Below are 16,528 nucleotides of genomic sequence, written 5' to 3'. Positions count from 1 at the left end.
TTAGCATAAGAATTGGATGCGCGAGTGCATCTGGTTTAGTACCTGTATGTCTGTATCTACATTGAACTCCAGCGAACAAGCGGTCTGCCCTGATGCACGTTTCACTGTGTTGCGCGGACGGCGGAGTTGTCGGAGGAGCTGTCGGAGGTTCCTAAATTGTATCCACCCCAAGCCGATAGGTTGACACTACGTAAGGTAGGCCAGAGTCGAATGACGCCGCCTCGGTAAACCGGTATATAATTCCCGCCCATTGCTGCAGCTCACCTGATTCATCATCACTTCAATTAAAGAATTAATTAGCCCAACCTCAAAACCAAAAACCATGACAACACTTCAGCCCAGGGCCCCCTACACAGATGAAGAGCTCCGGACCCTTTATCCATCCGGGCTGGACCTGCAGCTCGTGCAGGTCCTCATGAGGCACGGCGAGCGCACGCCCGTCTCGTCCCGTTTCCAAAATGCAGGCCTCAAGCCCTTTTGGCCCTACTGCCGAGTCGCGAAGGAGCTGAGGTCCGTCATCCTTGAGCCGGGCAACAGTGGCACACTCTCAACCCTTGAGTGGAGCCGGCGCATCGAGACGTTTGGGCACGACGACGAGCCCCGCGTCGCCGCCGGTCCGCGCGGCGAGGTCGACGCCGTCTGCGACATGGGCATGCTGACGGACGAGGGCCGGGCGACGACGTATGCGCTCGGCCAGCGGCTTCGGAGGCTTTACGTAGAGCAGCTGGGGTTCCTGCCCGCGACGGCCGCGGGCGGGGTCGACGACATGTACCTGCGGTCAACGCCGATCCCCCGCGCGCTCGAGTCGCTGCAGCAGGCCTTTTCGGCACTGTACCCGCCGGCCACCAGGCTGCCCGCGGCCGACGGGTCGGCCTTTCGCCCGCCCACCATCGTCACGCGCACGCCCGGTGACGAGACCCTGTACCCCAACGACGCCGGCTGCCGGCGTCTGGCCGCGCTGTCGCGCGCCTTTGCCCAGCGGACGGCGGACCGCTGGAACGACTCCGCCGACATGGAGTACCTCAACCGGCTGTGGGCCAAGTGGATGCCCGCGGACAGTCCCCGCGTAGCCGTGGACTCGCGCCCGCGTTTGTCGGGCATCATGGACACGGTAAACTCCACACTGGGTCATGGGCCAGAGACCAGACTGCCCCGCGAATTCTACGACAAGAAGGCCATCGCCATCACTGAAAAGATTGGCGTTGAGGAGTGGTTCAGCGGGTACAAGGAGTCGCGTGAGTACCGTGCCCTGGGCATCGGCAGTCTCATGGGGGACATAGTCGGAAGGATGATCTCCAGTGTCGAGGGGCCGGCCGCCGAAGGGACCGAACGGAAAAACGAGAGCCGCAATTATGCTTCCGTTAAGTTCGGCCTCAGCGGCTGCCACGACACCACCCTCGCCGGGATCCTTGCCAGCTTGGGTGCCTTTGAAACGGACAAGTGGCCCCCATACACTAGCCATGTGGCTATTGAGATGTTCCGCGACCCGACTAGGGCAACTGCCACAGCTGTCTTGCCTACAAATCAAGGATGGTGGAGCGCACTTAGCTCCAAGGTCCGTAAGGAATCCGGAGGTATTGGGCGAAGGACGATGGACGAGCTATCTCCAAGTGAAACAGAGAGGCTTGATGGTTACTACGTACGCGTACGATACAATGATGAGCCCGTGACCATTCCTGGTTGCAAAATCCCAGGTAATCACCTCTATGGCAACGAGAACTTCTGTACTCTGGTAAGTCGGAAACCCCCAGTCGACAAGAGCTGAATAATCGAGACTACCTCCGATCCTGAATCTTTACGAACTACTATCATTTTACAGAGAGCTTTCAAGTCCATAGTAGACAAGTACACCCCGCGAAACTGGAAGGAGGACTGCCGCCGGAGTACGACTGACCCGGTGATTCCCGCGAAACCAGAACCCGCAGGATTTTAAGCTTGCGAGGCTCCTGTACCCTCGAAAACGTGTAGTGCCGTCCAGACTCATGTGTAGAACCCCTCGAGATACCACGGTCCTGATGGGCCAGACCACCTCAACGTCCCCCTGAATCTGCCAAAATAGACACCCATATTAATCCACTACAAGACACTCAACGGAAAAATAAAAGCAACCCGCTCTGCACTTCCGGTGGATGAGCACAACTTGGCAAGATGTTGCCTGTAATCATGTCCGCATCCATCGCTGAATAACCTCGCGCTTTCAAGGGTACTACTGCACTCTCAACGACGCATGACCTCCCGAGTAGATCGGCAACCCGGTAGCTGGTAGTGAGTTTCCAGGAGCCCCTGCCCAATTTACCAAGGCTAGCAGCGAGCAATTGTTGCTCATAATCAACGCTGTATGATAGACAAAACCTGAGATCTGCCTCCGGTTGTGTAGCAGTGCCCGCTTCACAAACAGATCGAAGTTCAGGGATAGTCCGCTAGAACTGTGCCATGTTGAATGGTTCACTTGTTCACCAAAGCTGCGTGAACTTGGCGTATAGTGACTAATCTGGGTTCGATCACACAAAAGCTTCGAAGTCGGTGAGTTCTATTACCAATGCTCTCGTCCTTTTTCAAGAGGGCTTCTTTCCTGGAACGGCAAAACCCCACGAGCCCTGCACCTGAGGCAAGCCGGAAGCATTCGATGAGAAATTGGTCGACTGAAAGAATGGAGAGTCGGTCAAGCCGGCCGGTTGGTTGTAGGGTTGTCGGACCGGAGTCTGAGCCGGGATGGCCGAGGTGGGAACGCGTGCGGGCTGTCTTTTTTGATTGAATTGCCAGCTGGCCTGCTTGGAAATTTCCTCCATTCTCTCCTTGTTATAAGCTTCACCAATGCTAGAGTTGCGATTCGGAAGCGAGCCAGCAGCATAGCGCTCGGCAGCTACCTGGGCTTGCGCGTCTGCCGTGTCCGAAGCCCTGGGAGCACTTGGAAGCATGGGGCTCTGCAGACGCTCGGTCTTCCTGGGTGCGTGGCTGTAGTGGGCGGCCTGGCCGAAAGCTGTGGTCGATTCAACCTCAGGCGACGCCGTCGTACTGTAGCCAAAGCCTGATCGGTTTGTGGGTGTCCACATATCCCATGGAAGCGTGGGGAAAGCCCTGCCAGAAGCGGATGTTGGTGTTTTGACTGGTCTCTGGCTGTTGAGTGCCCCAAAGACATCGTTGGCGGTGGTCGAATGCATGCCATAAGAGAAAGTCAGGTCTTCAATGCCTTTCTGCTGCGGAGAGTGTACTTCGGGAGGAGCCAGGAAATCATTCAGTCTACCAAGCATCTCTTCGTCCACATCGAACTCAGTCTCATTCGATTTGGTGATCGCAACGTTAGGTGTTCCGATCGGTGCCTGTGGCGGCTTTGGCAGCTGTGGCTGCGGCTGCTGATGCGCACCACTTGTGCTAGGGAGTTTGTTGGGTGATGGGGATACTTGAGCACTTTGTCTATGTGGTGTGATCGGCTCGCTTTGACCAGCGCTGCTCGAATTGTTATTCATACCGGAGATGATATCCGAGCCCGAGGCCGCCTGGTAACTGAGGACCGTGATGGTTCGCGGACCCTTTTGCTTCCGGGCAATCGTCAAAGGGTAGTTCGGATCGGTTCCAATGAAGTAGCCACAGTTGACAACGTCGTTGATCCGTGAAAGGGTCTCACCATTGTTGTCAGCCTTGTCAAAAGAGCAATCCTCAACCCTGGGTTTTGCGGTGCCATCCGGGAAGAAATGCATTGGGCGACAAACAAAAGGGGCCTTCTCGTTCTCCAGAGGCTGAAAACCCAGTGTCTCGATGTCTTCGAACAACATGTACTTGGCGGTGGAACCATCGTTCTGGTCGCCTCGGAAAATATCAATCAAGAGTGAGATGGTTTCGGCCATCGACTGGTGCATCTCGGTCACGTGAGAGAGGTGGTTTGCGTAACGCACGACATCCCCGCGATACTTGCAAAGCCAAACCATGTAGACGCGCAGCAGAGGCAAAGCTGACTGCAGAACTGTCAGAAACTTGTCGGTAGCTTTGGCTGCCACAGGAGTCGATGTCTCGCATGGTGCCGGCGCTGGCGTGACAGACTGCAACGCTTCTTGAATCTGCTTTGCCAGGACCCGGTTGACAGCAACGATCATGCGAATGTTGAAGCCGAGAATGAACTGGCAGGATTGCGAGGCTTCTTCAGACCATTTCTCTACAGTAGATGTTAGTTGGCCATCATCAGGACCCTGACAACCGTATGACCTTACCTTCAGTTCTTTGCCAGGCAAAGTCGTAGGCAGCGATGCTAGTGAGAACCAGCGTAAGGAGGATGCCGACGGTATCCTTCGTCATAAGTAGCATCTGGATACGGTGAAGGACCTCCCGTTCCAGTTCTTTCTGCTGAGGAACAACCTTGCCTGCATAGTAGATAGCATGCAGGCGCACGAACCACACAGACAAGGTGATTTGAGGATCCAGGGACGCATTGCGACCTCTCATTGGACTCCCTGGGCTCAGTTTCTGAAACTCGATCTCCAGGTTCTTGGCAGCCATTGGATGTGGTTCCTGCACGACAAGTGCTCGATGGAGGTGATAAACGATGGAAAGGTCTTGGTCCTTAACACCGCGGTAGACAACGGCCATCTGGTGATAACCAAGCCCAGACGACGGTAGCAGATCATTGGCGAGGCGGAGGTACAGCAGCGGTATGTCGGTTTTCTGCGGCTTCCGGTCGACTTCTAGACGGTAGCGAGAGAGGTCGCCCAGATGAACCAGAATCTGATGGCAAGCCCGAACAATCTGGGACTCCAGTCCGGCGTTCGATTCGCGATCCATCTTGTCCAACGTGACGTCGAATCTCACAGATTTAACAACTCGATCGAGGTTGGGGATTTGGTACTTGGCCGACAGCCGCTGGAGATAGCCTTTGTAGAACTTCTGCGACGTACGGAGAAAGTCACCTTGCATCTTTAGGACCTGTCGGTGGAGTATGGCGACCTTGGGCTCTGCCTTGGGGTTTAGCCGAGAGCGAACACGACGGAACTCGCCGTTGATGGTCGAATGCATATTCCATAAGTGCTTGTCGACGTTCTGCTCGGTAGCGTAGGCAAAATCCTCAAAGACAGTACCGACGCAACCAAGTCGAAAGCTACATTGATGTCAGAGAGTCCGTCATGAACCAAGAGAGCGGCAAAGCCTGACGAGGCTAACTCGAGTAGGGAGGTACTCACGTGCACAGGATCTCGTCCAGCGCCCGAAGGTACGAATCCTCATTGCCCTTGCCTTCGTTCTGATGAAGCTGCTCCAGTCTCTTCTGAAGGGTGCGCCGGCATTTTTGAGCACTCCTAGAAAATGTGTCAGTTACTTTCAAGATCTCGGAATACATGCTTGGCCTGCTTACTTCCAAATGTCAGCCGCGCTGAAGCCCACGGGCTCCACCGTCCCCGATTTGACAGTCGCCGCCATGTTTACCAATATTTTGCCTATGGCGTTTCCAGATCCGCTGATGGTAGCGGGCCTGGGAGAGCGGCGCGATCAATTTATACGTCGTTTATGTGCAAGATAATGGCCAAAGGTTTAGAACCTTCATGCCAAATGCAAGGGCAAAAAAATATAAGCCAGCCAGGTTGTTAGGTCAAAGCCAGGAGAGAAGCGGGACACGTTCGTGGGTGGCGACGTATCAAGCCCTACGCCTGCAGAACTCCAAACGCAATGCCAGGGACCGCATCCAGTCCATAACTCGAATGGCAGCCGGGTTTGCAGAGGCTGGATGAGGCTATTCGGATCGCAGGCAAGCTGCGCTGCACGGCGGTAAAGGAAGACGTGTTTCGAGTCTTTCCCGACGCTGACATTGGCATCAGGACTCGACCAGTCGTGAAGAAAAAAAAGAAGGAAAAAAAGCCAGAAGGGAGAAGTTCCAAGGAATCAAAGGATGTTAAACTGGAAAGAGCAAAAAATCCAGTCTAACACGATGCAAAAGTAGTACAATGACAGGAAGCTTAACCCCGTCTCGTTACTTTCACTCTCCACGTACCTAAAGCAGGCGGACAAGTTGGGTAGGTTTGGCGTGAGGCTATTGACGGGGCGGGATTCGATTGCCAGCGCGGAGGTCAGGTGGAGAATGGTACGCAAATCACAGTCTCCCAGCCAATCATTGAATGGGCGCATTCCATGCGGGATGAAGTGAGTTGAATTTGATGGTTACCTGGTCCGTGCGTCGTAGTCTGTGTACAACGCACATGGCTTTTTTGGATTATTCGCCAAGATTAGAGGGCCAGTGTTTTCTTATGACGATTGGAAGCATTTTATTACTGCACGGTACAGCTGAAGCCGCTGTAGATATAAAGTAATCGAACACCACCACCCTTAATAGCGTCCCCTTTCCTAAACTGGACCAGATAGCGGGCTTTCAATCATCCAGTCATTTCAAACCAACCGACCCAACAGTCATCGGAATATTCATCCTATCCTAAGATTTTATCTACCCCAGCTTGCCCATGCAAGACTTTGTTGGCAATTTCAGATCATCCTGGATCTTCGAATCTGTCCCACTTTGGCACATTACTGTACAGAATTCCCATTTGTAAACTTTGGCAGCGCATGCATTAGCCTTTTCGAGGGCGCTTCGGTTCCTGGTTAGTCACTTGTTGCGCACAGAGTATACACATCAACAAACAAACAAACAAACAAACAACACCCGTGTTCAACTTTCCGCCATTACCAGCTGACCACAGCAACAATCGGGGCCCACATAGTACGTCTTTATCAGGCCACAGAGTTGACTAAAGCTATGAAACGCTCACGTGAGCCCGAAGGCTCGACTTTCAACACAGCAACTCCGGAGCCTCATAACAGAGAACTCGACGCCCCTAGCCCCAAGATCCGGGAGCTGGATTGCGGCGGAGAAGGCGGCACAGCCAGCCCGTTTCGATGCACACTCCATCCCCAACCGGTGGTGTTTCGTGATTACGATGATTATCACGCACATTACAACAAGCAGCACGTGAATCGCTGCCATGAGTGCAGGAAGAATCTCCCTTCAGACCACCTACTCAGCGTCCACATCGAAGAATGCCATGACGCTTTCCTGACTGCTAGAAGGGACAAGGGACAACACACAGTTCGTTTCCATACTCATCCCCACTACCATGAGCCAATACTGGAGACAATCTGACAGTCGCTTTTTAGTACTCATGCTTCGTCGAAGGTTGCGACAGAAAGTGCAGAGACCCGTCCAAGCGGCGTCGGCATCTCATAGATAAGCATATGTACCCGCCGAACTTCTTTTTTGATGTCGTCAGATATGGCATTGATGGGAGACAGTCTCTTTTGTGCGATGTCAACGCACAACAGCGTCATCTAAAGCCAAAATCCGACAGACAGGAACTGCAAAGTGGTGCAACCTTGGAATCAGAAAAGCAGTTTGATGACCACAACAACCAGATAATGGCCGCGAATGTTGCAGAGGGAGTTGCGGTCCTAGAGCCGGTAGAGACGCAACCGGCCGAGAAAGATATCGAAATGAACGACGCCGCATCCCTGACAGGCAGCATGTCAGCGCTGAAACTTGTCCCCAGATCGATCATGTTTGGCCGATCAGGTCGCAGGGGCTTCACGAGATCGCCTAGTCCTAGACCACCACCTGTATAGAACCACAAATCACAACGGCACCACCGCATACCGACAATTCGACAGTCTGAGAGCTGGCTGGTAATCCATTTGTATTAGTCTTTGTAATTAACAAGCCACGGGTCCATGAGACGTACGCCATAATCGTGCATATTTCGTTTTCTTTTCCAGTAGTCGGGTCGTGGAAGCGCTCGAGCCTGGGTCGATCTGCTCTCGCCTCCCCAACTGCGACACACTGGCTTCCCTCCCAATGGATAGCTTAGCATGCATCAGTGTCACTGAAGTCGAATATAGTAAAATCCTCACTCAGTCACTGGATGCACAGCCATGACAACCACAGTTGACACACTCAATATCCCTCTCTTCCTTCAGTTGCGCCTTTGGTACCCTGCAGATACATGTGGAGCTGAAGTTGGTCTCCTTGGTCTGCACGCATCTAAGGCAGCATAGCTTCAGTACAGACATGTGGTTAGTGTCTGATATTTTACTCACAGATATAACAAAAAAAAAAAAAACATGAGCAGCGTAAGCACAATGTACCTACCTTTTCGTAGCCCTGCTTCTTCCATTTTGCGATCAACATGGGATCTGCATATCCATTCTTCAGCAGCCAGTCGTACAACTGCTTCGATATGGCCTCCTTCTCGTAGTAAAGCTCGTAGACGTATCGACTCCTCTGGTGGGCGATTTGAAATATCGGCCATTGCGCCTTATGTTTGGGAATGTTGTCTGTAGGTGTGTTTTGCGCGTCTTTCATCTTGTTGGCAAAGATGAGAAGGTCATCCTCGATGTCGCTGAACCCCTCTGGAGGAGGTTTCCTCTTCGACGCGTGACGAATGGCTGGCATATTACTGACTGTGGCGACGGATCGGGACAAGAGTTTTTGGGTTGAGCTTCGGTAGCTGGAGGTCTAAGGGAGATTCGAGGGAGGCACAGAATGATATTCCTCTAATAGCATGGTCTATTCCATAGGCCTGGTGTTAAATATCCCTACTAATGTGATAGCAAGGCTGCGCGACACAAGCTTTGTTCTGAGCATATACGGAGTACAGAACGGCGGTTTCGTCACAGATAAGGTATCGGGTACATGCGGGGATTTAATTGTGGGGCTTGAGCGGAGCGGCGGTCACGTGATACTGGATCTCCGGACTTGCCAATGCGTACCTCCAACTTCAATGGAGCTTCGAGCACTCGGTTCATTGTGAAAGGCAGCTCCATCGACGAATCGAGAACAGCAATTGACAGCCCAACATGGCCATTACTCCCACAGAGTTCGCCAAGCGAACGGCGCAATGTAAGAATGACGCGACTGGGGCTTTAATGAACGATCGCTGACCCTGCACGAATCTGTACAGCGGCCAATTGGGCGGATGCAAAGAGGAGGGTTCTGTCGTCATACCGCGAATGGCTTCGAGCTGTATGTCACACCCGCGAGACCATCTGAATACCACCCAGATTCGGCTGTCAACAGCTCGCTGGCCACCCTATGTCACATGGAAACGCGTTGGCTGATCAAAGCATCGGGCTACACCTCGATACAGGCTCCAGAGATCCAAACTATGTACTCGGTTACGCACCCAGTCTCGACCATTAGGACCCGGATACGACAGGAATTTGAGAGGCACCGATACGTGAACAAGCTCAGCGTGGTGGACGTTCTCTTGTTCCAGAGCGGCGCAGACTACCAGGTCAGACCTACCTTTCTTGTGGTCCCGAGAACATGTCTACAAAAGGCGCCGAGTGCTTCCCAGCAAGAACAAGGATCTAACGTTTGATATCGCTGTTGCAGGAGACCATGAACTTTTGGCGCCAGACCACCCACATCATGTCATACTTCCCGGAGGAGAACTTCAGGGGAGAGAAGAGGCTACCGAAGAGCTTCATGGAGGGGTTCCTGGAGGTAAGTACCTTGTTGGTTGGGTCTTTGCAAATGCCGGAATCTGGTAAGACTAACACCACAATAGGGCCGCAATTAGACTAGAAAGAAGGAAGGTTTTGGTATCAAATCAAAGCATGTTGCCCGTATGTACATAAACAAGTGTGAAGAATGCGACAGTCTCTTTTTTGTCTTTTTCCATGCCAGTCCTGCCCAATTACGCCTCTGAACGCCGTTTTCATGCACGCAGACGTCACTGCCATGTTAACCCTTTGGGGTCTTTTGGCTCAACTGTCCATCTCCATGCGTCCTGCAAAGTCATCCCTCGCGATTGTAAACTTGTCGGTCACAACATCACACAGCTCCTGCAGATCCTTGAGGCCCTTTTCCAAAGCCTCGATGGCAGTTGTGCCCTCTGTTGCTGATGTGAGCTTCTATTCGGTCTCAAGGTCCGTGTCATAAGGCTATTCACTCACCATAGGTCTGTATCCTCAAGTTCATCTTGTGCTCTGAAGGATGTGGAATAGCGTATGCACAAAGCTCAACCTCAGGGCTGAGGTAATGTGTGTATACCGTTAGTTAATACTCAAGATGGAAGTCACGGCGTCAGGACCTCTCATTTGTAAACAGCCAACTTACTTCTTCATAATGATATACCGCAGGGCATTACCCATGGTGTGTCCCTCCTTGAGAAATTCAAACGAGGCAGCAGTTTCTGTCGATCCGGGAAGCTGTTAAACACACAGAAATTAGCAAAACCCCGTCCAAGCTCGGCTCCAAATTTACAAAAGCAATCTTCTATAAGTCCTTACCATCTTGACCCGCTGCTCTTCTTCCTCTTCCTCCTCTGCCTCCTCAAACTCATCCTGAGCCTCGTCCTCGACCTGCGCCGAAGTGGGCGCGTCGTCCATCACAGCATCGGCCGCTTCAGCTTCGGCTTGACGAGCTCTGGAGTTCGGTGCCATTTTTTTTGTTGTATTTTGTTTTTATTAGAAAATAATGAAGAAAGCCTTCAGATATTTCTTCTTTACTTTCTATTATCTCCCGACTTTAATTAGCTTGCGATGGGATATCACAGGAGGGACTCGAGCCAACAAAGTCTCGAAAACTCGTGATCTGATGCGACAGGAAATTTTGCGAGTTCGCTTACATAAACACTTCCCGTCTCCAACGCCCCACTGTCACTACGAGTTCCGTGCAATGGCAGGGGAAAACAGCACAAGTTAGGTACTGGGAACCAAGTATTGTATACTGCTGACAATTGTATACCTAGGTACTTGATGACCTTTTTTTTTTTTCTTTTTTTTTATGAGGATCATTCTCTTGCACCGTCCATCATTTGGTCAGAAAGTTACTGTGTTTGATTATTACATGCCGCTCCACAAATTGATAATGAAAGTGGCCGAAAAGTGACCGAGATATCAAACTTTATTTAGTGATCTCAGGAGCATTTACAACTGCTGATCTTCTGCATATGAACATACCTACTCAGACACCAACTCCCACTGAGATAACCTTTTGTAATGGCTAGCTGCAGATTACTAGGTATCTAGGAAGCACATTTTCCAAGAGCATATACTGAGCTCAAGGCTGAGCAAGGAAATCCTTCAAGACGGACTATACTAGCAAATTTGTTCCCCAGGTGAAAGACGTTTCTTGCAGGATCAATAAGGGAGTTACTATCGGGCAGCGTGCCCGAACCGTCGAGGCGGATAAGTAGATCCTTGATCCATGCAACTCCGCAACATTCTGTACTGCGTATGACTACTATCTAAGGTAGGTAAGGTAAGTATCTACTGCGTAGTATTGGCCAATTACGTAGTTTTTCCACTCGTCTTGTCGTCTGCTTTGCAAACAACCGAAAATCAAGTCAATTCAAAGCAGCAAACGTCGCCACACCGATAATCAATGCTCATGACGGAGAGGGGCTTCCAGTACGTCGCCTTGGTCGCGTACCACGGTAGGCAGCCTGTATCCCGCCGTCGCCTGATCCACTCCAGCCTCCAGGCAACGATTTAAGAACGACAGGGGCTTGCAATCCCCGATATCGCCATGTACACACCGCGTCTGTGACAGGCCTGGCCGATCAGTTGGGAGATCTCCAATGACATCTAGCGCCAGTCTTGCAACTGCGGATAATAACCCTAAAAAGTCGAACCGGCACTACAAATGCAGGGGTGAATATTGTGTGGTGCCGGGACTGTCGTATACGGGCGAATAGGAGACCTCAGTTACAGTACCAAGTTCTGAGAGACTGACGCGTAAAATATTGCGGGTTTTCAAGTAAGTGCTTCTGTGATCAGATCACATGTTTTCAAGGCGATGTACCTATTAAAGCAATAAATAACTGTCGCCGATAGCTGCTTGGTAATACGAAATAGCCAGTGGCTACTGAGCATCAGGCATATGTCTCTCTCTCTTCTCAAGGCATCAAGACTGTGGAGATGCTGGGGAGTACAAGTAGGTACCTATGTAATTACAGAATCCCCGAAACCGTTACGCCGAGCACCGAACCCAACCAGGCCAAGCCATTCGGAGCTCACCTTATATTCGTCGATTATGTGGATTCGGTGCAATGTTTCTCAGGCCTCGCTGCAATGGGCTTAAGTCCCTGGGTCCTACAGTAACTGTAGCTCTGGCTGCAACACCCCCAGGCTGTAAGTAGCCCTTTTTTCGCATTCGTATTTACTGCATGTATTCGGCGTGCCCTCGATCGACGTAACATTCACGTTGGGCTTGGTATTTGTCTGGTCTGGACCGACCCGTCATGACTGCAGGAGATTGGAAAGGCGACGAACAATGAATTTTTCCACATGAATAAATGAATAGTACGCCGTACCCAATCAGACTCCCTTATGGGTGCTTGACAGCGGAGGGTCGAACAAAGAGGCAGGTGGGAGTGGGGTATCAATAGACAAAATCAATGTCCCGTCCAAACGGGGGCCGGGGATGACCAATAGTGGACGACCTGGAGGTGACACAATGCACATTTAGTTTTGGCCCCCGCCTTCACCCTGGAACCACGCCCACTCAACAACGTTGCACGCAACAGTCTACTGACTCTACTCTAATCAATGCCTGGCCGGGCTGACATGCCCCGGGAATGGACGGCAACCTTCGCGATGTATCCGTACCTAATTCGTACCGTTTATGCTACCTACCTTACCTTACCTACTTATCTCACATCATCAGTAGGCGGTGGCCACCATTCGAGGCCCACGCAAGGGGTATGCGTGAAATTAGCGCGGCTTTCCAATAAACCTGTTCTGCATTGCGCTGGTTTTTTTTTTATGGTACAGCTTCTGCAGGCGGAGAGGAGGGGGTTAAAAAGCCAAGTGTGGCAACACCAAGGTGTGAGTGAGTGTGAGTACAGCCAGCTCACAATAATATCGCAGTGGTAAACAGATATGGTAATACCATCAAGATCTCGTCAGCACGAAATCCAGCGTCAGCATGACTTTACTGGGTTGAAGCACGCGCGCCTGCGTGTGTGTGCTTTGTAAGAGTATGCTCTCTCTAACTGGGATTTTACCCACATTTCCATCTTTCTCTCTTTTCATGCCTATTTCGTCTGCCTGATTTACTACCTTACCAATCAATCAACCCACAACTATGGTACACCGTCTGCCCGCCTTAGCACTCCATACCCCGGCCTTGGTTCGCTCGTCATCTTCCACCCACTCTCACAGGCAGGTACCGCGGTACCTTTACCGTATCCAGGGGTAGGGGGCTTGACCTCCTCCAGGGTCCAGCAGCCCCAGGACTTCTACCCGTGTGAGATCCACTTACAAGGCACATTGGCATCATCACCATCTTGTCTACTTGCATCGTACCGTACCAGTTAACCAGTCCACCTAGATTACCTACCTTCGGTATGCTCGGCGACCTTTGGAAACGCAGCAGCCAACACAATTCTCTCAAAATTGGACATACATTCTCTGGGCTGGCTGGCTTTACTACTCCACACATTTACAATACACTATGTTTTTGAGTTGATTCGTGGGCAGCAGTGACTCGTCATTTCTGCACTTACCGTTCTGATCTATCTTACTCCCTATATTTGATTTAAGGTTCTTCTTCATTTCCTGTCTGCGCCCCAAAAGCTGCAGGTACTTGGGGCTGCTATTCTCATCCAACGGTTCGCTGTTTATTTTGCCGGCCACTCGGCTTATTCGCACCATTTTATTACCAGCCCGTTCAACGGCGCTCGGAGGAACTTGTCAATAAGCAAAGCCTTCCCCTCTTCTCTTTACTTTCTGTTTATTCTTTCTTTTATCCCCTTAGCCTCCGCAACAGTCCGAGATGTCGGTCTCGACAGACCCATCAAAGAGTAATACCGCCGTCCCTTCAGGTAGAAAGGGGTCGGCCAAGGTTAGATCGGGATGTATAACATGCAAGTGAGTCAAGTCCCGTCGACAACTTCAGTGCCCAGAAGACTACGACTGGGTTACTGATACCTTACCCACTTCAGAGCTCGAAAAGTCAAGTGTGACGAAGGCAAGCCTTCATGTCTGCGATGTTTAAAATCTGGTCGCAGCTGTGATGGCTACCTCGACCCGAGCGTCATGGCCTCGCGCCGCAGGTCCATCAAAAACAGGCTAGCAGATACCGGTGGTCCTTCATCGCCTCTGTCGACACTTCTCGATGGCGCAATGCCCGAGGAGAAGCGTTCATTTCATTTCTTCCAACATGTCACCGCTCCAAACCTCGCAGGAGATCTCGACGCCAACTTTTGGAAGGTTCTGGTCTTGCAGGTTTGCCAGACCGAGCCAGCCGTGCGCCATGCCGTGTTGGCTGTGAGCGGCCTGCACGAGTACCTCGCATACCAGCGCGGCTACTTAACCCTGCAGAATGCAGGACGTTCCACAACAGAACATATGAATTCGGAGCCTCAACACTCATTTGCACTTCACCAGTACAACAAGGCGATCGCATGTCTCATCGGGCAAATGAAAGATACGACGTCCAGACCACTGGCACCACTACTGACCTGCGTCCTGTTCGTCTGCCTCGAGTTTATGCACGGCAAAGACAAAGAATCACTGATTCATCTGGAGCAAGGACGACAGCTGCTCAGCAAGCTTGACCAACGGGCCGACTCGAAAGATCCCGAAATCGACATTGTCAAGCGTCATCTCGTGCCCCTATACCTCCGGCTCAGCTTGACCGCATTCCTGCTAGGCGGCAAGCCTGTGCCGATACCGCAGAGTCTAAAGTCGCTGAAGGAAGTCCCCGCCACGTTTGAGTCGGTCCAGGAAATACGTTTCTCGCTATACGATTTTATAGATGAGGTGCTACGGTATTCAAATAGGACGAGGATGGCAAGATACGACCCAGTTGCGACACCAGAGACTCTTACGGAGCTCAAGCAAGAAAAGGAGGGCCTGCTCCAGCGTCTGAGGAAGCTCAGCGTGGCTTTCGCGTTGTACCAGGCCAGCAAGCCTTCACAAGTCAGCGAAGTCAATGCGGCCGTGTTCCATATGTACCTACACATCATGACAATATGGGTTTCGACGGCACTAAGCAATACCGAAGCCTGCTTTGACGATCACCTTTCATCATTTTCAGCCATAATACCCCATGCCGCCGTCATCCTCAACCACTCGGACGACCGGTCCGCCGAGCTATCTCTCATCAGCAGGAATCGACTGATGCAGGAACGACTAGGAGAAGGAGATTTACCGAAACGCCAGAATTGCATGTTCACCTTTGAGACATATGTCATCCCAGTCCTTTACTACGTCGCGACCAAGTGCCGACACCCGTTGATACGGCACTCGGCATTGGACCTTTTAAAACAGAACCCCAACAGGCGGGAAAACCTGTGGCACGCCAAGAAGATGGCGGCCATCGCAGAGCATGTCGTCCGGGTTGAGGAGAGGTCAGCAGCAGAGAGCGAGCCGGGCTCTCCCATCGGCCAACACCCTCTTGGATCCGACCCATTCAGGCCGTTCCATCCGCCCATGCTCCTGATGCATAGGGACAACGGCTCCCAGACGTCGGAGTCGGTCGTGGGCTACGGGGACACGATCTCACCAACCGACCCCTTTGTTCCCACTCAGCTGTTATCAACCGGCCTGGAATCGTCCTCTCCAGCTAGCGACGACTATACGTGCCAGAGCTTGAGCTTGAACAACAACAACGCACCAAGGCAGCAAAACATCATCCACATGCAGAACAGACCCACTTTGCCCATCGACCCGAGCATGATACCGGCCTTGAGTGTAGAAGTAGAGAACAGCTTCAGCACAGAGCCGTCATACATGTCCCAAGGGGAAGCAGCTCTCCTCGCAGGCCTTGAAGGCAGTAGCAATGGCCGCCACGGCGTCAACCCGAGCGCCGCCACCGACACGTTTTGCTTCTTAGCCCCGGCGCAACAACCACCACAGCAGCACCTCCACAGCGTGCCCCCTTCCCGCACCCCCTCAGTCATCAGCCGCGGAAGCCACGGCCAAACGGAGGACTGGCCATACAGCCACGAGCGGTACCGATCGCAGCAACAACGGACTATATCAACGTCGAGCGGCTCCGACTCGTCTGGCAGCTCGCCGGAGCTGCAGGCCCTCCTTCGTTTCGATTCAGGGCTGGGTCACTACAGCGGCTACTGGCAGAGCCATCTGCAACACGGACAGCCGGCGGCGTCGCGGGCTCGGCCGTTTGCCAGCCTTGAGGCGCCCTTCGATATACCGGAGCACATGCGCGTCCACGATGTCATCATAAACCCGGAGAGAGACGACGGGAGCTGGCTCACTGTCTTTCGGAAGCTTCATGGCCCGGCAGCAGAGTGGGATGTAGCGACGGAGCTGGTAGTGGCGTGACATGGGTTTTATCATAATGGCCTTGTGTGGCTCCATGTCTCTTTTTGATTTGTTTGTTGGGTTTTTACGAAGCGGGAACATATTTTGGAGAGTTTATTATTAGAATCAGGGCTTCAGCTCAGACGCTTTTGTTTATTCACATGGCCAATTCTCATGTAGAAGTAGGTACCTTGAAAATCTCAACCACTTGTGAAGAATTAGTTCAAACCAGCAATCAGATACCGAGATTAGAACCATGATGTTGGACTTCACTGCACAATTCACATCA

General features: G+C 52.0%; 6 protein-coding genes across 6 annotated transcripts; 3 read left to right on the top strand and 3 right to left on the bottom strand.

Annotated features, from left to right (window-relative positions):
• The first annotated feature begins 263 nt into the window (after positions 1-263).
• Positions 264-5,441, top strand: MGG_06306 (uncharacterized protein). Its single transcript, XM_003717230.1, has 3 exons — positions 264-1,732; positions 1,820-2,265; positions 2,346-5,441. Exons 1-2 carry the CDS (start codon positions 323-325, stop codon positions 1,931-1,933), a joined length of 1,524 nt encoding a protein of 507 aa, XP_003717278.1. The 5' UTR covers positions 264-322; the 3' UTR covers positions 1,934-2,265; positions 2,346-5,441.
• MGG_06307 (uncharacterized protein) lies at positions 1,526-5,976 on the bottom strand. The gene is made up of 4 exons (XM_003717229.1): positions 5,339-5,976; positions 5,169-5,282; positions 4,206-5,086; positions 1,526-4,150 (listed from the first exon to the last, which is right to left on the bottom strand). The coding sequence occupies exons 1-4, from the start codon at positions 5,401-5,403 to the stop codon at positions 2,556-2,558; spliced, it is 2,655 nt and encodes an 884-aa protein (XP_003717277.1). The 5' UTR covers positions 5,404-5,976; the 3' UTR covers positions 1,526-2,555.
• A 394-nt stretch (positions 5,977-6,370) lies between these two features.
• MGG_06309 (cell cycle control protein cwf14) lies at positions 6,371-8,598 on the bottom strand. Its single transcript, XM_003717228.1, has 2 exons — positions 8,111-8,598; positions 6,371-8,016 (listed from the first exon to the last, which is right to left on the bottom strand). Exons 1-2 carry the CDS (start codon positions 8,411-8,413, stop codon positions 7,873-7,875), a joined length of 447 nt encoding a protein of 148 aa, XP_003717276.1. The 5' UTR covers positions 8,414-8,598; the 3' UTR covers positions 6,371-7,872.
• A 125-nt stretch (positions 8,599-8,723) lies between these two features.
• Positions 8,724-9,676, top strand: MGG_06310 (uncharacterized protein). The gene is made up of 5 exons (XM_003717227.1): positions 8,724-8,860; positions 8,922-8,983; positions 9,108-9,254; positions 9,356-9,466; positions 9,531-9,676. The coding sequence occupies exons 1-5, from the start codon at positions 8,818-8,820 to the stop codon at positions 9,540-9,542; spliced, it is 375 nt and encodes a 124-aa protein (XP_003717275.1). The 5' UTR covers positions 8,724-8,817; the 3' UTR covers positions 9,543-9,676.
• Positions 9,460-10,757, bottom strand: MGG_06311 (DNA-directed RNA polymerase I and III polypeptide). The gene is made up of 4 exons (XM_003717226.1): positions 10,255-10,757; positions 10,082-10,173; positions 9,919-9,995; positions 9,460-9,857 (listed from the first exon to the last, which is right to left on the bottom strand). Exons 1-4 carry the CDS (start codon positions 10,405-10,407, stop codon positions 9,730-9,732), a joined length of 450 nt encoding a protein of 149 aa, XP_003717274.1. The 5' UTR covers positions 10,408-10,757; the 3' UTR covers positions 9,460-9,729.
• Positions 10,758-12,717: 1,960 nt separating this feature from the next.
• Positions 12,718-16,517, top strand: MGG_06312 (C6 zinc finger domain-containing protein). Its single transcript, XM_003717225.1, has 2 exons — positions 12,718-13,839; positions 13,914-16,517. The coding sequence occupies exons 1-2, from the start codon at positions 13,745-13,747 to the stop codon at positions 16,258-16,260; spliced, it is 2,442 nt and encodes an 813-aa protein (XP_003717273.1). The 5' UTR covers positions 12,718-13,744; the 3' UTR covers positions 16,261-16,517.
• Positions 16,518-16,528: the final 11 nt, after the last annotated feature.

The sequence above is a fragment of the Pyricularia oryzae genome, chromosome 4 (genome assembly GCF_000002495.2).
Source record: "Pyricularia oryzae 70-15 chromosome 4, whole genome shotgun sequence".
Lineage (NCBI taxonomy): Eukaryota > Fungi > Ascomycota > Sordariomycetes > Magnaporthales > Pyriculariaceae > Pyricularia > Pyricularia oryzae.
The sequence above is the reverse complement of the archived record's forward strand: the minus strand, read 5'-3'. Positions and strand labels throughout refer to the sequence as shown.